A 21,869-nucleotide genomic window follows, 5' to 3' on the forward strand; every position below is an offset into this window, starting at 1 on the left:
AAAAAAACTGGCCGCTCCCTCTCACGTTGGTCACTCCCAGGACTCTCTGTCGACCAACACATCTCGTAAACTTTGAATCATCACTGGCTGAACTTTGAATCATCTCGTAAACTTTGAATCATCACTGGCTGAACTGTGCGCGCACATTAATGACCTTCGTAAGGATGTTTTTACTGGTCACAGGCGCTGTGTGACACGTGAAGGTCAGTGCCCCTTCCCCCTTACCCCCTCTGACCTCTTTTGTTTACACTCTATCAAGGTCACAGCTGCCAGCACAGCCCGAGTGAGAAAGGTGAATGTTTATGTAACTTTTGGTTTGTACTGATTGTGTTCTGATCATGGTTAGGAAATTATCTTTATCCGGGTTGTCCTGGCCACCGATGGAGCGGACAAAGGCTTTGTGACACTAAAAATATACAGTCTGTTTATCTTTCTCTGGTCTCATTATTTTCGCGTGGTTATAGAATTATATGCAGGTGGGTGTTTGATGTTCCCGGGGTCCCCCGGGGGAGGCGAGCACCGGGGTCCACTGGTGACCCCTGGGGTCCCCCGGGGGAGGCGAGCACCGGGGTCCACTGGTGACCCCTGGGGTCCCCCGGGGGGGCGAGCACCGGGGTCCACTGGTGACCCCTGGGGTCCCCCGGGGGAGGCGAGCACCGGGGTCCACTGGTGACCCCTGGGGTCCCCCGGGGGGGCGAGCACCGGGGTCCACTGGTGACCCCTGGGGTCCCCCGGGGGAGGCGAGCACCGGGGTCCACTGGTGACCCCTGGGGTCCCCCGGGGGGGCGAGCACCGGGGTCCACTGGTGACCCCTGGGGTCCCCCGGGGAGGCGAGCACCGGGGGTCCACTACGCACACAGCCTGCAGGAAGACTTATCAACACCCAGTGACCCCCAGACGATAAGACGTCCAGCGTCCTGTGAACTCTGCGTAATAAAACAAGTCACAGCCTAACAGTAACATCGCGATGGCTCCTCTTAAACTCGAGCTAAAAATGGTGCCAAAACGCTATCACGTCTTCAAGTAACCTCGGACGGAGCAGGAGCCAGACGCCACCACCACGCCCCAAGGGCACACCAACTCCCGCCACCACGGACCAAGGCAACTCTCCGCCGAACACAAGTCTTTCTCCCTCCGATCATCCAACCGGAAAACTGAAAAGCATCATATCTCCTGTAGCGCCAAACGATAAGTGCGCCAGGTGTCGTATCACCAACCCGTTCTCGCACTTTCTTTAAGTCAATATTGACTTATTAAATAAGTGCATATGTGACATACTAATTTATTGTGAATATTTTAGTTTACCTTGAAAAGCTTCATAGAAAACACCGACCTTACCTAACCTTTTTAGTATGTTAAGATAAGCATCTTATTGCTTCTTAATTACTATTATTACTTAACCTATTATAGGTATAGGTTAAGTAATAATTGTAATTAAGAAGCTATAAGATGCTTATCTTAACATACTAAGAAGGTTAGGTAAGGTCGGTGTTTTCTATGAAGCTTTTCAAGGTAAACTAAAATATTCACAATAAATTAGTATGTCTCACATGCACTTATTTAATAAGTCAATATTGACTATACGAAAGTGCGAGAACGGGTTGGGTATCACTCTGGGCCGTTCAGCAGGAGTGCCTGACGGCAGTGTCGACGCTTAATGGGTAAAATCGCGCCAGGTGGCAGATGTCACCAGGCAGAGCAGCTGTACAAACATCTACTCGGTATCAAGGTTGAACCAGGAAGACAAGTAATCCGGAGTTGAAAGCGCTAAGCGAGTATGAGTGTGTGGTGATTGGAATGGATAGCAAGGATAAGGGACTAGGCGAGGACGAAGGGAAGGAACTGTGCCTAACCACTTGCACCATCGGGGATCGAACGTAGCCCTGCAAACGAGGCCTTCGATGTAGCGACGAGTTCGCGTGGAGTGACAAGACGTTCCTCATTTGTTATATCCACCATCTTCGTTCGCGTTATCACCGTAAATGCTTATCGTTTACCGTGACCTACCGCTACCCCTCGTCGTTATTGTAGTGAGAGAGTTCTGTATAGGAGATGTATGGAAAGCAGCAGTGAAAACAACTTTGGCAAATGCAAGCGATGAGTCACATTAACGTGGCTAAAGTATGTTGACCAGACCACACACTAGAAGGTGAAGGGACGACGACGTTTCGGTCCGTCCTGGACCATTCTCAAGTCGATTGTCGATTCACAATCGACATGAAAATGGTCCAGGACGGACCGAAACGTCGTCGTCGTCCCTTCACCTTCTAGTGTGTGGTCTGGTCAACAACTTTGGCAAAGTTCAGTAAAGTCGGACTCGGTGTAGAGGCGGAGAAGGTGGTGTAGAACCAGGAATTATATTTGCGAAAAACTCGTTTGTAAATTTCTTCCCGTTATCATTGGTGGCCGTTACCAGGGAACTCTGCAGCGACCAGTGTTACGGGAAGTAATACCGCAGCCCCATCCTCGATTGATTTGATTGATGAAGATTAAGCCACCCAAAAGGTGGCACGGGCATGAATAACCCGTAAGTGGTGGCCCTTTTAAGCCATTACCAGTGTCAATAGATGATACTGGAGATCTGTGAAGGTGCGACTGCACCCTGCGTGACGGGAGTTCTCTCTCCCGTCAGCCCATTCTCCTGTTGTGGTAGTACTTATAGTACCACCATAGTACATATACCGACGTACAACGCAATTAGAAAGTAGCAATCGGTACTATTGAACTTTGAATAACCGGAAGAGATTTTCTATATTGCAAAGGCAATATGAATATATAATTTATATTTTAGTTTCATTTGTTTTCGGATTCTATTAAAATGAATAGTACCAAATTGTACTATCTAATTGCTAAGTACGTCAATCTTTGTACTATGGAGCACATAGTTACAAAAACTACTATCTAAACAGCAGGACGGGTTGAATAATGCATGTTGGACAATCTTGGGCCCTTCGTGTTATTTAAAGTTATCTCTAAGCGCATTGTACCTTTGATTTTCAACGGGGGGGTATTCTGCACATCCTGCCATGCCTCCTGGTCTCGTGTGGTGTTATTTCCATGACTTTTGGAGTGATTTGGAACCTGTCCCTCCAATATTTTCCTGCTACCTGGTCACGAGTTAAGCACCACCACCACCACACGCGGCGCTCCTTATCTTGGCATGATAAGGAGATGTCGTGTAGACATCTTGGTTACAGAACGACGATATACATGTGCTTGAGCTGCTCTAGTATGTTGCTCATTCCTGTCCCGTCCCTTCCCCCCTCTCTCTCTGTCTCTGTCAGTCTCTGTCTCTGTCTGTCTGTGTCTCTGTCTGTCTCTAGGGAGAGGGAGCATGTACAGCTGTCTCATGGAACACCATATTGGTGACAAATAACCTTTTTTTAACGGGATTTCCAATAACATAGTGATAAAATTTTATCTTTTACATAATGTTTATATTTTTTTCAGAATAAACCTAATATAACTAGATATTTCTGATCTCATTGTGATAACCAAGTCGTTATAGTGAGGTTGAAATTAGTGTTGAGTGTGTGTGTGTGTTCACTCGCGTGCAAAGAACACAAGTCATTGTGACGACATCCTCGTTAATGTGACTACAGGCCTAATCACCCTAGTGTGCTCGGGGCACAGTAATCACCCCGGGGGCGGAAAAAGTCAAATCACCATCGTCAAAAAAATACTCCCGGTGCAAGAAAAGCATCTGTGCCGCGTTAGTGATTTAGTAAAGTTATGTGAGCAGTTGGTGCGGATGAGAAGGTGCCAGGTGGGGGTGAAAGGTGTACGTTGGCACACTCTGGGTGCTGGAGCTGGCACTGGTGTTGCGGCACTTGTGTTCTGGGTGCCGTCTGTGTTTTAAGATGAAGTTGTAAACAAGTGTAGTGTTGGAACACCATCGTTCAGTCGGTTGGTGGATGGCGTGAAGTTGTCGGCCCAGTTCCAGCACTGCTCTCGTCTGCTCCACTACCCACTGCTCTCATCTGCTCCACTACCCACTGCTCTCATCTGCTCCACTACCCACTGCTCTCATCTGCTCCACTACCCACTGCTCTCATCTGCTCCACTACCCGCATCGTCTGCTCCACTACCCGCATCGTCTGCTCCACTACCCGCATTTTCTGCTCCACTACCCGCATCATCATCTCCATCCCCGCGTAAAGAGCTCGACTGGCATCTGTTGCACGTGTGTGTGTGTGTGTGTGTGTGTGCAGCGGGGCGGCGCCACGGGCACAGGTGCGGGCATGGTAGAGCAGCAACAGTGCCGGGTGCCGAGTTGCGTTACTGGCACCAGGAAGATGGGCGTGCCCTGAGGGCACCGGCCTGGCACTGTGGCCCTCAGACCATGCTGTGTGTGGCCACCATGCGCACCGAGCTTGTCAACCTGGAAGGTGCCGACTCTGACTATGTCTTCATCAATAACATCAATGGTGAGTTGTCTTCACTCTGACTTCATCAATGTTTTCACTGACTTCATCAATAGCATCAATGTCCTCACTATGACTTCATTAATAGCACCAATGTCTTCACTGACTTCATCAATAGCATCAATGTCCTCACTATGACTTCATTAATAGCACCAATGTCTTCACTGACTTCATCAATAGCATCAATGGTGAGTTGTCTTTCCTACGTCTCCATTAATGGTGAATTGTGTTAACTATGCTATCATTAATGGTGAGTATCTTGATGGCAAGTCTTCAACAGTGTTGCCGGAGCAAAATTGGAAGTCTCCAAGAAAAAGCTGAATAATTTTCTTCAAGAAGTGCCGGACCAACCAGGCTGTGGTGGGTATGTGGACCTGCGGGCCGCTCCCAGCAACAGCCTGGTGGACCAAGCTCTCACAAGTCACTTGGGGAGTAGAAGAACTTCCAGAACCCCATCCAGGTACAATACAAGTACAGTGGTCATTTGTGTTGACTATTTATTCATCACTGGTGAGTTGTCTCGACTATTCATCAGTGTTGAGTTGTCTTGGACTCGCATCATCATTAATATTTCCAGTTATACTCGCCCTAAGTCCACTACGGGCTCGCCATACCCCGTGCTACTTTGGAACTTTTTGTTCCAGGTAGCGAATTTTGAACAGTTATACTCTCCTTGCTCTGCCTGGCATTAGCCTATATTTTTTTCTCGCCCAAACTAGCAACTCATGACTGAAGATCGATTGGCCACTGAGGCAGGAAAGGAAACAAACAATAACTTTGAACCATGTAATACAATTATTAAAAACATATAAATTAAGAGATTACTACATATTTAGATGTGTTAATTAATGGCCAAAGATTTGAAAGCTGCAGTATTTAAAGCTTTGACAGCTGTTATAATAATAGGTTGTGTGTGTGTGCGCTTAATTGTGCTTGCGGGGGTTGAGCTCTGGCTCTTTGGTCCCGCCTCTCAACCGTCAATCAACAGGTGTACAGGTTCCTGAGCCTACTGGGCTCTATCATATCTACACTTGAAACTGTGTATAGAGTCAGCCTCCACCACATCACTTCCTAGTGCATTCCATTTGTCAACCACTCTGACACTAAAAAACTTCTTTCTAATATCTCTGTGGCTCATTTGGGCACTCAGTTTCCACCTGTGTCCTCTTGTGTGTGTGCCCCTTGTGTTAAATAGACTGTCTTTTGTGTGTGTGTGTGTGTGTGTGTGTGTGTGTGTGTGTGTGTGTGTGGTCAGCACAGTACCCGGACCAGACAATGTGATGCCGTCGTTGTGGTTGTTGTTGTTGTTGTTATAGATTCAGTTACTCGGAACAAGTTCCAAGTAGCACGGGCTATGGTGAGCCCGTAGTGAACTTACCTGGCACAGGAGCGGTACTGTGTCTGTCGTTGTGGTAATTCGCCTCTGCTCTAGGCCACTCACCAACAGCGGGTCGCCCTCGTCTTTGATGAATAGAGCGGAAGGGAACTATCAGGGGAAAGCGCTAAACCATTACGCTTCTTGATAAGTAATATATTGGTTGTTATTCTTGTGTCTTAAGACCATCACAGTCGCCATTTCTACACCACTTGCACCATTACAGTTTTAACAGTCCTGGTACAGTTAAATTGTCCAACTGTATACGTTAGCAAGAGAACTATTTATGGTGTTTGAGTGGAAAGTTGAGAGATTGATTGATTGATTGATTGATTGATTGATTGATTGATTGATTTGGGAGTGGATATAATTTCAACTAACACCTGAGGAACACACACAATATAACTTCAGCAGCATATGAGATGCTGGCAAAGATTATAATGTCGATTAGACATCTAAATCAGCTCTCTTTCAAGATAATCTACTCGGCCTTTGTCAGACTACTGGACGACGCAGCACCGGCCTGGTATCCACACCCTGTGAAGCATACGACCAAACCTGAGAAAGTACAAATGTTTCAAGCAAGAAGTGTCAGTGTTAAGGAGACTAAACTATGAGAGTAAGCTCAGAGAACTAGACGTCAGAACTCTGGTCGGGAGAAGAAACAGAGGACATGATCGTAACATAAAAGTTGAATTCACAAAGTCGACACCTGGTTGATACCTGGTTGATGGGGTTCTGGGAGTTCTTCTACTCCTCAAGCCCGGCCCGAGGCCAGGCTTGACTTGAGGGAAGCTTGAGGGGCAGCTTCTTAAACTGAGTAGGACGAGAGGACATAAGTGGAAGCTGGAACCGCAAAAAAAGTCTAAGTAATGTAAGGAAGTGCTCGTACCCTGTACGGGTGGTCAACAAGTGTGCTGCACTCAAAGACGAAGTGTGGAAGCCACCTCCATTGAACATTTTAGGACCAGATTCGACAAAGAATTCCAACATCAGAATAGTTAAATTCTAAGGGAAGAAGCTGGAGCAAGCCAGCGGGCGGGCCAGAGAGGCCTCACTTCCCCACACCCACTGATATGTGAGTGTACACGACGCACGCACCGCCTACTGCGTCTGTTGGTGACTCTCTGACGCAGTATTGTCCCACCATGCTACTTACACCCCAGATCCACCACCACCTACCATTCCCCATCCACATTACCACCACCACCACCTACACTACCACCAGTGTGTGTGTGGTCGGGAGGGTGTGAGTGTGGTAAGGTTGCCTGGGGTGTGGAGGAGGTAGTGTGGTGCAGGCGGGCCCGCCCAGTCAGACGTCAGGGCAGAGCATAATGACTGCATCGTGCGCCATCAACACACAATACGCGCTCCCGCAGTCTTATCTGTGGTCAAGGATAACACGGCGCTCTGTTAACACACACGAACGCTGTGTTAACCACGGATTGCTCTGGTTTGTTGCGGGTGTAAGTGATAGCGGCGGGGCAGGGGAGGTTATGTTAAGACAACACACTACAGGAGAATGAGAGCTCTTAGCTAGTCATTTCTCATAGGAGGATGAGCAGGAGGCGTGGACAAGCGCGCACAGAACCACAGTCGTTCTCCAGCGCTGGGAATAGCTCCTCTGAGAAAGGGACCATTCATGAACAATTTGAGAATGGTCAGTAAAAGCTTGCTGAGAGGTGCCGAGGTTGGCGCTAGGCTATTGTTAGCGGACAACGGTACTCTGTGTTCTGGCCTGAGGCAGTTGGGGCTTATGGAACTTAAACCTCCAAAGAGAGCTCTGGTTGTTACACCAGACTGTTACTTGCTTACAGGCGGACAACGTCACCCAACCACCACTCTCTGCCGGAACAGACAACTGACACACAGAAATCACAATTGCGTGATGCATCAAATGAACAACTCCAAGGGCCGTGACGAGATTCGAACCTGCGTCCGAGAGCATCCCCAGACGCTGCCTTAATCGACTGAGCTACGACATGGTCAAAAAGAGGCGAAGAGGGAGAACGGCCTATTGACATAGCTCGAGTGCATGGGAGGAGTTGTGTAAAACCCTGGTTTGTGCGGGAGGAAATGTATATTTTTACCTCTCAGAATGTTTGGTAATGTGTTTATTTGTAATGTGTGTCTATGTATATATTAACACGTTGTACTGAATGGGGTGAGAATAGCTTGAGCTACCTCATCCCTTTGTGTGTATTTTACCTCAATAAACTTATTTCAATTTCAATTTCTGGTTTGTGCCTCGGAAAGGCTACAGGATCCAGTAAGTTCGGTAGAACTTCGGTTTCAACTCCTTTTAACCATGTCGTAGCTCAGTCGATTAAGGCAGCGTCTGGGATGCTCTCGGACGCAGGTTCGAATCCTCGTCACGGCCTTTGTGGATTTGTTCAGACAACCAACCTCGGCAGCCACACTCCCGCTTCCTTCAGTCGACCTACAATGGACACTTGAATGCTTGAAATTTACTCAGGAGGTCACCCTGTACGCCTCTTGATCTTGGAGAGGGGTTCAGCATCACACGTTTAAGGGTGTGGCTCCAACACTGGCTTCGTTATCCTGTGTACACACCCTACTTGAGTCGCCGTGACTCCCCACACTCTCCTTGTTTGGTATGATCTAAATCCCCCTTTTACGAATTAGTACTCTGCCACCCTGTCCGCAGCTGTGATCCTTTCTCTCTTGCTTTCTGGGAAGCCTCACCAGCACAAGAGCAAAAGCTGGTTAACAATATACATTTAATGAACAATGAAAACATGTGCAGTATGACATTAAAAAAAAGGTAAAAATATTATCGTACAACACTCTAAGCTGCTACAACTCGGTACGATTCCAATATCATATCTTGGCTTCACCAACCGTCCACATCAAGCGGCTGCCCAACTCTTGACTTACCACTTACTATTCCCTCACTAAATGGGGTTCAAATCTTGTCACAACAATATTGTACACTCAGCCCTAAAAGTACATAAAACTCAGCCTTTGGCTGAAACACCAGAAACTTCTGCATAAATATTCCCCAACATAAGAAATCAATCTTTCGCCTGACACTGCGTCTTACCTGCCAATAAGCATTCAAGCACTTCCCTTATACATTCTTGTGTGTCCACCATAAACCTCGGCTCTGCTCCTGGAGGCTCACTACCATGGATATCTCCAGGTCCTCCACAATTTTCAAAGAGGCTCTTCTGCAGTCCTCCCAAACTGCTACACAACGAAGTCCTCGTCAAACATCAGTGATGCTTCACCACTGATTCCACGCAGACACGTGAAACTCCTCTTCACTGCTCCTTTACACTGCTTGAGGTCAGCTCCTCACTATGGAGTTCTGCTCTCCCATAGATTTCAGCATACACTTCTCCAGCCTCAAAGTTTCCTCCATTAACTTCTTCCCTGGCCTCAAAGTTCTTCCAACAACTCCTCCCCAAACAAACCTGCAATTCCATTGTCATGGCAATAAAAATGTTTCTCTACTAAAACATAATTAAATGTATTCACATACACATAAAATAAAACTCCTCCATCCGACATCTCTTCAAACTCTAACGCCTCGCCGCGACGGTCTTCCCCCACCCTGGGCGAGTCCATCTTCCAGTGTCCAGACACCAGCCAGGGACTTCCCCCACTCAATCATACACTGACCTTCGTCGAGGGAGGACGTATCACTCCTCCCTCCAAGATGTTCTCCTATCTCTACTCTCTTATTTCAGCTTACTGATTTAATGAAATATCTATCCTATATATATAATCTGCCATGATCGCTGCGCATACAATCAAGTGCAATTAACCACTGTAACAAGTGTTATGAGCTTACCGCAGAGTCTGTCTCGAGGGCGCTCAGGTCCTGTGGATTCACGAAAGCACTTAAGCAAGCATTTACGAACGTGTACATCTTTCCTTAATCTTTGACGGCTTTGGTTACATTTATTAAACAGTTTACATGCATGGAAACGTCCCAATCAACTGTTGTTATTGTTATAAACAGCCTCCTGGTGCTTCGGAGCTCATTAACTGTTTAATAATTGGAAACAAAGCCGCCAAAGATTAAGAAAAGATGTACAGGTTCGTAAGTGCTTTCGTAAATCTGGCCCTCTGGTCCTCACAATGGCGCCCACAAAATCTCTCTAGGACTGCCATCAAGGCTTCTTCTAGTCTTGACTTGAGCACTTTAAGTCGTCCTTAGGCTTCACACACAAACGCCAGCTGGATTACCTCCTCTTGTAGGAGCACACAAGTAGGGCTTCCTCCTTTGCCAGGAGGAGCTGAGCAAAGCGTGACCCTCTCTCACGACCTCTGTTGCTCAAGTGAGGTCAAGACATCCTCCTCGCTCTGTTGGCAGCCTTACCTCCAGACACGGCCTACAGCCCATCCTCCTGAAATTACAGTAGTTTTTGTTGTAACATCACCATCGTAACGTATCAGAAATTCAAGAAAGACAGGAAGGAAACTCAGTGTGGGAGGAAGAGAGGTGGAAGGGGGGAGTGAGGATGGAAAGGTCAGGTCTTCCTGACCTTTTCCTGGCGAGGAAAAGTTAAGAATGGGAGGGGAAGGAAAGAGGTAGATAGTAGGCAAGTGCTGCCCCCATCCCTAACGATACAAACGTTAGTTATAAGACAAGGAATAGAACTTCTCTGTTCTACAACATTAACTGATGTTATCACGTAACAACTGAACTATTGTAAGTCATATTGTTAAGAATGTTTGCGTCATAATCTTGAGTCAGTACACTTGAGAGTGCTCTCCACTCTTAGCTTTCACTCTCCAAGATCTAGGGATGAGAATGAAAGACAATTTAAAAAGCGAGTTAATCAGGTAGATATTTATTATTAAATATTCACTCTTAATGATACAATTGATCCATTTTGATGTTCAAATATCAACATTAATTCAAACTTTGAGTCACAACACAAGAATTTGAGAGCAACTACGGCTGACTGCCCCCCCCTTCCCCCACCCTGAGAGTTACACAACACTTTAATTTGAAAACACACTATACGTCACTCTTTAAAAGTTCACTCATCAAAGATTCTGAGAATAAGATGGTAGAGAGGACCTGGCTCTGTTACCTAGCAGTAAAATAGGTACCTGGGTGTTAGTCAGCTGTTACGGGCTGCTTCCTGGGGGTGGAGGTCGAGGACCGGGCCGCGGGGACACTAAGCCCCGAAATCATTTAAATTTTTTTTAAGTTTTGCCCCGAGGGGCGAGTTTATTGGGCAGCGCCACTCATCTTGTGAGTGGACATACCGCCATAGCAGAATGTACAACACTCCCCAATAGGAAGAAAACCCGCTGGGTTGTTCATCCTGTCACTTGTACCCAGACACAGCTGGGACTTGCTTAACTGTCTCAAGTGAACAGCTCCTCAAACAAGAAGATTAAGATTTATCAACCCTTAAAAGCTTATGTTATCTTGCGGGTGCAAAATGGGGAAATCTTTTAAGAACAGTATCAATATTTGACAAATAGTGTTTTCCTAACTCAAACAATGTGGGGTTTATTATTCTACACATATTCCTAATGTGTCTCGGGTGTTCTCAAGATAACCTCAAGGAAGAGGAGGAAGGGGGGAGGGGGGTACGGTTGACAGTCCCCATCCGGCCTGGGACAGGACTAGTCCAGGCTGCTGGAACACCTCTCGTGTAGCGAGACACACTCTCTATCTCTTTCATCCTGTGAACAATTAACACGCAAAAGGTGTGACTTAGAAATGCTCAGGGCCGACAGTCTGGCGCCGCCAATATCCTGTGGGACTCTCGCTGTTTGTGAAATATTAAATACAACTCTTTATGGTGTTACATTGTAAGTATGTGGTGGAAGGTACAAATGTGTAGTAATGGAGCTCCAGTTAGCGATCTTTTCCTTCTATTTTTGTTTTAAGATTGGAAAGTTTTAACTGAAAAGCCTAGGCCTTGACTAGGACACATGTGTACTATATTAGGCCTCGGATACTTGTATTGGGCCTAGGATGGTTAGGTTATATTGCTTATTAGCAATATAAATATAAGAAAAATTTCGGTTTGTCCGAAGCCAGTAATATAGAAGTCTAATTTTTGGTGGTTCATCACGCCTTATTGAGGTTATGCTGTTTGTTTATATGAGGTTACCTTACCTTGAGGTGCTTCCGGGGCTTAGCGTCCCCGCGGCCACGTCGTCGACCAGGTCTCCTACCAGACCATGAGGGAGGTTGTGGTAACCTAGCCTCGGTCTGTGCTCATAACCCTCCTCCTGCGCTTATGATCTCTCTCCGAATTTTGAGATGTTCTTGTGCTCACTTCTGCAATATGGTCTGACCGTCTCGTCAACAGTGGAGTGCTGTGTTAGGCTATCTCTGCCACTATATATTCAGCGTGCAGCACAGTGGTCACTGGCCCCTGACGGCAGCTCTCAGTCCGTCTCACTCTCGTGTGAAGACCAGGTGCAGATTACACCAGCTTAGATTAGACTAGCTTTACACCACGTCTAGGTTAACTGTAGTCCAGTTCTGGATTAGCTCTAGGAGCAGATCTAGATTAGTTGTGGACTGGTAGTAGACTAGGAGCAATCGTGTTGATTGCGTGGATGTAAGAGCCTTTGGTTTGGTTGCAGGGGTCCAGCTTCAAATTAATGTGTGTTAACTAGTATTCCTCATTCTAGGAGGACCCTGTAGCCAAAGGCTAGAGTGTCAGTCATAGTCTGTCAGTCATAGAGTGACGGCGACATAAACTACCGAGGTCGCCGTGCCTGCCGTGGCCTAAGTAATGTTACCGGTTCTAACCACTGCCAGTTGGCCGCTGTCAGGAGGGACGCAGCCAGCCCCACACACACTTGAGGATAACCGGCAGTCTCCGCCAGGGGTCACAACCTGGTGCACCGTTGGTGGTAGTGGTGCCCTTGTGATGCCCTCGGGATGACCTCGGCTACCTCTAACGCCTTTCAGTCTTCAAATGACTAGTGTACAGCTTCCTTTGACATGAAGCTTTGATTTGACATGACAGAACCCAACAGGTTACCCTGTTGGGTTCTGTCATCTCTACACTTGCATCCATGTCCGAAGTCCATTGTTGTTATAGATTCAGCTACTCGGAACAAGTTCCAAGTAGCACGGGCTATGGTGAGCCCGTAGTGGACTTACCTGGCACAAGAACGGTGCCCTACGAAGTCAGTTTCCACTACTCCACTCCGTCATCCACTCTGGACGACTCTGGATCATAACTGCCACCTGTGTACCCTTGGCAAGATACTGGCCTGATGCGTGCTATAGAACAGAGTCCTTATTCAAGTTGGACAACCCTATACATGCCTGTGAATTTATTTGATTATTATAAGCACCAGAAGAGAGAATTGTGAGTAATCGTGAGGCTAAACCACTTCTTAGTCTTTTCTTTACTGGAGGATTCCTATTGATTTAGTTTCTTGCAGTCAGTTTGTGTATTCTATATAACTTGGGATTACATTAATTTGATTCTTAGGATCACTGTCTCCGTCTGAGACAGTGATCCCGGTCTCTGTGGCCCGGTCTCTGACTAGACCTCCTGGTTGACTGGTCTACCAGGCTGTTAGCGCCTCTGCACGCACTCTGATGTATGTCAAGGCTGAGTTCATCAGGTATAACTTGGAGGCATTTAGTTCCATCTTGGACGTTGAAATGGATGAGCTACTTATGCCCCTAATATTTAGTGTCTTGAGAAGTCTTGTACACTTATTGATTATAGGTTTGTCTCTTGCCATATCTGTCGCACTTCTACTTTCATAAGTGTACATTATAATGCCTCTCTCTCCTGTGATTCTACGAGCTCAGTTTGAGAGCTTTTGTGCAGTCTTGGTAACTTTTGCTGTTTTATTGAACGGATTCGGGCAGTAAAGGTTCTCCATACGATACCCAGGTTAGTAACTCCTGCATTGAATGGGGCAGTTAGTGTGCAACAGTATTCAACTGTGAGACAGGACTAGTGTCTTAAAAAGTATCATCATTGGTCTGGCATCTCTTGTTTGAAGGTTTGTGCAGTCGTGACAACTCCTTTATTGACCAGACCACACACTAGAAGGTGAAGGGACGACGACGTTTCGGTCCGTCCTGGACCATTCTCAAGTCGGTCCTTCACCTTCTAGTGTGTGGTCTGGTCAACATACTTTAGCCACGTTATTGTGACTCATCGCCTACAACTCCTTTATTTTGTTCTTTTAAAAGTTATCGTTTTCTGACATGAATACTCACTCTTTCGTTTCATTTTCTGTCCATAATGTTGTTTGAAAGCTTTTTATGTGAGGCTAGTTATTGTTTTTTTTTTCGTTTTTACTATAGCACGAGTAGTAGTGAACTAAGCACAGTAACCTGGGTATTGAGCCTTTTCATGGTGAATGACTGTGATTATACTTGTTAATGAATGATCCTCTGTGAATGAACCTTCACTTTTAAGCATGGGTCCAATACTGGTGTCCCCCCCCCTCCCCCACCCCCCACGATTTCGTATGTGTGCAAAAATATTTTGGATTTTTCTTTCTCTTGTATGGCTTTCTGTTCTAATTCCATCTCTTCACTCTGATATGTTGCTTTATAGTCTGTTCTATTTCTTCAATCTCCCTGTTTACATTATTCACGCCATTTAGGGATGGTCGTGTTTGCGTAAGCATTTCCGTTATTTTTGTCCTACTTCTGTAGTTCTCGTCTGCGTTCTCTTCCTAAACTGGTTTTCTAGACTGAACGCAAAGGGACAAGTTTTAGACAGGCTTTACATGCTTCGACAGTCAGGTCTTCTTTCCATTCTTGGGATTTTTATTACTTAGAATAGTTTCCATTGAATGTTTGGAAGTTCCCTCTTTATTTTTTCCTAGTCTAGCCTTTTATTATTAAAATTTTATTTATTGAATAACCGTGATCATTGTTTTTAGATCTATAACTGGTATTGATGTTTGTACTTCAATGAGCTTGTGATCTGAGTATATGGTATCTGTTCCATTGAAGACTATGCATGCAAGAGACACTGGCAGTAGACTATGCATGCAAGAAACTAGTCTGTAGTTTAGTTCCTTCCGTTTCATTGTTTGCGTATTGGTACTATAGTTGCTTTCGTTAGACTTCCTGGCAGTTCCCCCGTCTCCAGTAACATCCTCTATAGCTTAGTAAATGGCCAACACAGGGTTCAGTTCTTTCTTTTAGTGTCCATGATGATATCTTGTCTAACCCCATGGCCCTTTGTACTCACCTAGTTGTGTTTGCGGGGGTTGAGCTCTGGCTCTTTGGTCCCGCCTCTCAACCGTCAATCAACAGGTGTACAGGTGCCAGTCACGTGACTCCGGGTAGCGTAGACGGGTACCCGTCACCTGCCCGTCACGTGAGACATCAACGCCGCACTGTGACGGGAAGGAGGCCAGCCAGGCGCGCCCCGCATACCTAATCACCTGGTTAAGCAATAATGTCTGGTTAATATAACCACATATCGTCAGAAGGAATCCAGTTACTGTTGGTTTGTAATTTGTTACAACAGGTCGACTGTGAGGTTACGTAATGGTCCTTACAGTAATGGTTGTGAAGTAACGGTGTAATAGAAGCTTAGACGTAACTGTAATTGAGAACAAATAGGATGATGATTAGTTAGTTAGGCTAAGCGATTCCAAGCACTTTAAGTGATGGTTTGATGATAGTGAGAGGTCGTAGCCGCTGTCACCGTTGACAGGTGATGGTGAGAAGGCACTATAACATGACTGTGACGTCACAATGATAGACGAGATACGACCCTTAACACTTGTTCATATGTGCGGGTCATTACGGGGCGTCCAGGTGTGTGCTGCAGGTGTGTACTCGTCTATTTGTGCTTGCGGGGGTTGAGCTCTGGTTCTTTGGTCCCGCCTCTCAACTGTCAATCAACTAGTGTACAGATTCCTGAGCCTACTGGGCTCTATCATGTCTACATTTGAAACTGTGTATGGAGTCAGCCTCCACCACATCACTGCCTAATGCATTCCATCCGTTAACTACTGACACTGAAAAAGTTCTTTCTAACGTCCCTGTGGCTCATTTGGGTACTCAGTTTCCAACTTGTTCGCGTACCACCCGTGTTAAAAAGTTCATCCTTATCTACCCTGTCAATTCCCCTGAGAATTTTGTAGATAGTGATCATGTCTCCGCTTACTCTTCTGTCTTCCAGTGTCGTGAGGTGCATTTCACGCAGCCTCTCCTCGTAAGTCATGCCTGTGTGTGTGCACGCGCGCCAATGTTGACAAGGGTAGTTAAGCCGTTCTGTGGTTGAAGCTAGTGTTGGTGTCACCGTTGGTGTTACTGTTGAGGTTGTCACCGTTGGTGTTACTGTTGAGGTTGTCACCGTTGGCGTGTCACCGCACCAGCTGCGTTGTAGTGAAGTGTTCCCTGATTATTGTTCTCTCTCTCTTGCAGGTGAGCTGAGGTCTGCTGGTGGTGTGTGGCGTTCTTCCTGCCAGGTTAGTGAGGTGACCTTACCTCATGTCTTCTCCTCCCTCACCTCATGTCTTCTCCTCCCTCACCTCATGTCTTCTCCTCCCTCACCTCATGTCTTCTCCTCCCTCACCTCATGTCTTCTCCTCCCTCACCTCATGTCTTCTCCTCCCTCACCTCATGTCTTCTCCTCCCTCACCTCATGTCTTCTCCTCCCTCACCTCATGTCTTCTCCTCCCTCCTCACCTTCCTCATCCTTAAGGAAGTAGTGTGAGTGTTCGTTCCTACCGGCTTGGGCGTGCAGCTAAGCCCTCAAGCGGTCCGTCTAATTACCCAAAGCTTAGTAGCATTACGTAAGTAATAAAGAAATATGATATATTTACTCACTATAATGTTGGTGCAAAATGTAAAACATGGAAAACTTACTTTTACTCTGAAATAATATAATTTATAACTAAACGGAGCAAAGTGGTAGGTGACGCCATAGGAAGTAGACGATCCGAGCGACAGTGTTTTGGGTAATTAGATGGACCCAATTAATAGGGTTAATATTTAAAGGAATTGAACTATGGTAATGAGTCAGTACGGTACTCAAGTTAGTTACGTGTATGTTATATGAGTTAGTATGATGTATGCAAGTTGATGCGTGTTAGTACGGCACGTGTGGCTATAGGGAGCTAAAGTTCGACTCTGTAAGCACTTGTAGGAGAGTACATGCCACCGTCCCCCCCCCCCAACCGACGACCCCCTCACCACTCCCCCCCCCAACCGACGACCCCCTCACCACTCCCCCCTCCCCCCCACATACAAAGGTAAAAAGAGTGGTTGAGACGAGAGGGGAAATAAGAATGGGGTTAAAACCCGCATGATGATTACCCGGAGGTGGGTGTGTCTACTAGTTGTGTTTTTACGGGGGTTGAGCTTTGCTCTTTCGGCCCGCCTCTCAACTGTCAATCAACTGTTTACTAACTACTATTTTTTTTTTTTTTTTTTTTTCCCCCACACCACACACACACACCCCAGGAAGCAGCCCGTGACAGCTGACTAACTCCCAGGTACCTATTTACTGCTAGGTAACAGGGGCACTTAGGGTGAAAGAAACTTTGCCCATTTGTTTCTGCCTCGTGCGGGAATCGAACCCGCGCCACAGAATTAAGAGTCCTGCGCGCTATCCACCAGGCTATGAGGCCCCTAAGCCCCATTATGTGTGTGTGTGTGTTGCTAACTCGTCCTCCTAATAGAACTTCGCATTTTGACATACTCTACCTGAGGACAAAAATTGTCGTACTAGAAAATGGAAGCGGTTGGCGAAAGTGACGTACTGTCCCGTTTTCTGTTTTGGGTCCTCTGGTAGGTTAGGAGAGACCACCTTAAAGTGACCGTTTTCTTGACGGTGGCAAACCTCAGGAGGACAAGCTGGGTGATGACTTCATGAGGAAGCTGAACGTTTCTAACTGTGGCCGGCCAGATTCGATTGTGTTTTGTACCCTGTATTATGTTTTAGGTTCTCATTTCTGCCGTACCTGAGTACCTGGAATTTATCACTGTTAAACATCATGTTATTTTCTGCTGCCCAATCGAAAACTTTATTAATATCTGAATGTAGTTTTTCAATGTCTTCAGCAGAGGTAATTTTCATGCTGATTTTTGTCATCTGCAAAGGATGACACGAAGCTGTGCCTTGTATTTTTGTCTATATCTGATATGAGAATAAGGAACAGCAGCGGTGCAAGGACTGTACCTTGAAGTACAGAACTTTTAACTGCGCTTGAACTCGATTTTATTTGATTGACTGTTACTCTTTGTGTTCTGTTCGACAGGAAGTTGAGTATCCACCGTCCTACTTTACCAGTTTTTCCCATTGATCTCATTTTGTGTGCTATCACTCCATGGTCACATTTGTCGAATGCCTTTGTAAAGTCTGTGTATACAACATCTGCATTTTGCTTTTCTTCTAAAGCTTCTGTGATTTTGTCAGTGGTTGAGTAACTGTGACAGATAGGATCTTCCCGCTCTAAATCCATGTTGTCCTAGGTTGTGTAGCTCATTATTTTCCATAAAACTAGAAATTTGATTCCTAATCACTCTTTCAAAATCTTTTGTGTGTGATGTTAGTGCAACCGGTCTATAATTTTTTTTTTTTTTGCCAAGGCTTTACTCCCCCCCCCCCTTGTGCAGCAGAGCTATATCTGCAGATTTAAGTACTGCTGGTATCTCCCCTGTATCCAGGCTCTTTCTCCATATTACGCTGAGTGCTCTCGCTACTGGTACTTTACATTTCTTTATGAATATTGAATTCCACGAGTCAGGCCCAGGAGCTGAGTGCATGGGCTTATTGTCAATTTCTCTTTCAAAGTCTTCCGAGTTCGTGTTAATATCCGTTCAATCTGCAGCTTGAATGTCATTCATAAAGAAGCTGTCTGGATCAACTTTCATGTTGTTTATTGGTGTGCTAAACATAGCCTCATACTGGCTTCTTAGAATTTCACTAATTTCTTTGTTGTCATCTGTGTACGTACCTTCAGTTGTAATTAAAGGTCCAATGCTGGTGGAGGTTTTTGATGTTGCGTACGTGAAAAAATATTTTGGATATTTCTTTATCTCTTGTATAGCTTTCTGTTCCAGTTCCATTTCCTCAGATTCGTATGATCGCTTCAACGTTTGCTCCATTTCTTAGATCTGCCCGTTTAGGTTTATTTTCCTTTCTTGTGATAGTCGTGTCTGCCTCAGCATTTCCGTTATTTTTTTCCTTCTCCTGTACAGTCGTCTGCGTTCTCTGCGTTCTCAGAAGCTGAAACGATCATACCAGACTGAAGAAATACAATTGTAACAGACGGCCATACAAGAAATAAAACAAAATACAAAATACTTTTCACGTGTACAGAATCAAAATAAAAACCCTCTGCCAGTTTTGAACCTTTAATTACAAATGAAGATTTATACACAGACGACAACAAAGAAATTAATGAAATCCTAAGACAAGTGAACGAGACAAGTGAACGAGACAAGTGAACGAGACAAGTGAACGAGACAAGTGAACGAGACAAGTTTAGAACTCCAGTAAACGTTAAAGTTGAAGATCCAAACTTTATTTTTATGAGCAATGTCCAAAAACTCTTGCAATATTACTGGCATTAGCAGTAGGAGAGCAGACTTTGAAAGAGCAATTTTCAACATGCCTTTGGTCCCAACACTTGGAAATCCATAGTTATAAAGAAGTTCAAAACACCATGTGGGTATGTGAGCCTGCGGGCCGCTCCCAGCAACAGCCTGGTGGACCAAACTCTCACAAGTCAGGCCTGGCCTCGGGCCGGGTTTGGGGAGTAGAAGAACTCCCAGAACCCCATCAACCAGGTATCAAGCAGGTACCAGTAGCTCAAGCACTCGGTGTAGAGAGCTACTCTCAGCTCTCAGTGTAGTATGGAGAGAGAAAGAGAGCGAGCGAGCTTGGATACAGGAGAGATGCCATACTCACTTAAATTAGCTGATAAAGTTGCACTCTACGAAGGAAGAAGCCATTATTAACTAACATCACACATAATTACAGTTTTCGAGAGAGAGTGATTAGGAGTCAAATCTAGAGTCATTTTGGCTGAAGATACGAGGTCATCCATACTAAGGTTGTGGGTTGGTGACTCGTTCGTAGCGCTGCCGAGCTCGTAGATTGTTCAGCAAATACCAAGTAAGCCGCCCTGATGAGTGATAAGAGATACTGATGTAAGTGGAGAGGCAAATGCTGTGTTACTATGGTCACTTGTCTCCCGTGTTGAGCCTCGCGCGCCACCAGCCTTATCATCCACAGGCAGGTGGATAAGGCAGGTGGCAGGATATCCTCCCAGTGTGTAGGGGTGCTGCTGTGTGTAGGGGTGCTGCTGTGTGTAGGGGTGCTGCTGTGTGTAGGGGTGCTGCTGTGTGCAGCGGTGCTGCTGCTGTGTGTAGGGGTGCTGTTGCTGTGTGCAGCGGTGCTGCTGCTGTGTGCAGCGGTGCTGCTGCTGTGTGCAGTGGTGCTGCTGCTGTGTGTAGGGGTGCTGTTGCTGTGTGCAGCGGTGCTGCTGCTGTGTGCAGCGGTGCTGCTGCTGTGTGCAGGGGGTGCTGCTGTTGCTGTGTGCAGCGGTGCTGCTGTTGCTGTGTGCAGCGGTGCTGTTGTTGTGTGCAGGGGGTGCTGCTGTTGCTGCTGCTGTATGCAGGGGGGTGCTGCTGTGTGCAGGGGTGCTGCTGCTGCTGTGTGTAGGGTTATACAGTATGAAGGGTTAAAGGGGGGGGATAATTTGTACAGCTTTGGGATAGTGTAGAAGTAGGAGAGTAGTGTAGAGGTCAGGGGGGGGGGTATGGGAAGTAAGGGTTGGTGTTATCTGTAAAGTTTCCTGTGTTGTGGCACCACACTCGGACCTGATGACACACACACTTCTATCCCACGACGAAAACAAACACACACACACACACACACACACGCACACACGCACACACGCACACACGCACACGCGCACTGAACTACACTGAACTTTTTCAGTGTCAGAGTAGTTAGTAAATGGAATGCACTAGGAATTGATGTGGTGGAGGCTGACTCCATACACAGTTTCAAATGTAGATATGATAGAGCCCAGTAAGCTCAGGAATCTGTACACCAGTTGATTGACCGTTGAGAGGCGGGACCAAAGAGCCAAAGCTAAACCCCCGCAAACACAATTAGGTGAGCGCGCGCACACACTCACTCTTGCCTTACAGGCTTGATAGAATTCTACGATCAGGTGACGAAGATTAAGCAAGAAAGAGAAGGATGGGCGGACTGCATTTTTTTGGACTGTCGGAAAGCCTTTGACACAGTACGCCCATAAAAGGTTTAGTCTTTTAAAAAGCGGGGTCCAAGAGCTAGAGCTGGATCTTGCAGGCACAGATAGGAGAGTACAGACACACACACACAAGTGTCGGGAGAATGTATGTTCTCCTTCACACTGTTGACAGTTAGTGTATTAAACACCAGTTTTGGCAGCGTTGCCAGACACCACCATGTCTCTGGCGTGTCCAACTGACTCCAATATTGTCAGTGTGAAAGTCTTCTCCTCCTCTTCCCCTCTTCCTTTATTCCATCTTCCTTTTTTCTCTTTTCTCCCATCACCTCCTATCCTTCCACCCAATTACCTTTTCTCTTTTTCATTTTTCGTCTTGGCCTATTACACGGTAATGTATCGTTCATAGTTAAATGAATGCAGTCAAGGTTAATTGCCATTAGCATTTAATACTGAATGAGAGGTGCGTAACAACTAACTAGGCACATTTCACCCATAACCTAACTAGGCTGCGCGCGCAATGTATTTACCTAATATGCAAGATCACACAGGCAGACTCATATACCCGTTCGAAACCCTAGAAAGTAGCAGTCCCACTTCAACATTTGAATCTTAAATCAATCAATTATATTATTTTGTCATCAATACGTGAAATTTCATAGCAATTATATTCAGCAGATTCAGTTTCTATTCGTTTATGATGGGAGAGGTTTCCAGAGGAAGCGGATGCCGTGGCCAGGAGACGGGACGTAGTGTTCGTGTCACCGGCTGGTGATGTCGTTACGATGTAAACAACGTTTGTAACGTCTTCAGCACGGATCTAAATTGCTTAATTTCAACAACATTGGAGTCTAGCTTCTCAACTCCTTGTGGCTAACCGTTCTTTCACCAGT

At 46.0% G+C, this 21,869-nt stretch overlaps 1 protein-coding gene across 6 annotated transcripts in view; it reads left to right on the plus strand.

Moving 5' to 3' along the window:
• Pde11 (Phosphodiesterase 11) overlaps positions 1-21,869 on the plus strand; it is a 238,428-nt gene that overhangs the window by 138,906 nt on the left and 77,653 nt on the right. For 2 of the 6 annotated variants that reach the window (XM_045756730.2, XM_045756732.2), the window contains exon 2: positions 3,451-4,427. The exons of 3 other annotated variants lie outside the window; for them this stretch is intronic. In XM_045756730.2, coding sequence (XP_045612686.1) covers positions 4,343-4,427 — 85 coding nt within the window. In that variant the 5' untranslated portion in view covers positions 3,451-4,342. Of the gene's footprint in view, positions 1-3,450; positions 4,428-16,171; positions 16,216-21,869 lie in introns of all 6 variants that reach the window. One more of the 6 variants, XM_069304824.1, reaches the window with a different exon arrangement.

Source organism: Procambarus clarkii, chromosome 53 (genome assembly GCF_040958095.1).
Source record: "Procambarus clarkii isolate CNS0578487 chromosome 53, FALCON_Pclarkii_2.0, whole genome shotgun sequence".
NCBI lineage: Eukaryota > Metazoa > Arthropoda > Malacostraca > Decapoda > Cambaridae > Procambarus > Procambarus clarkii.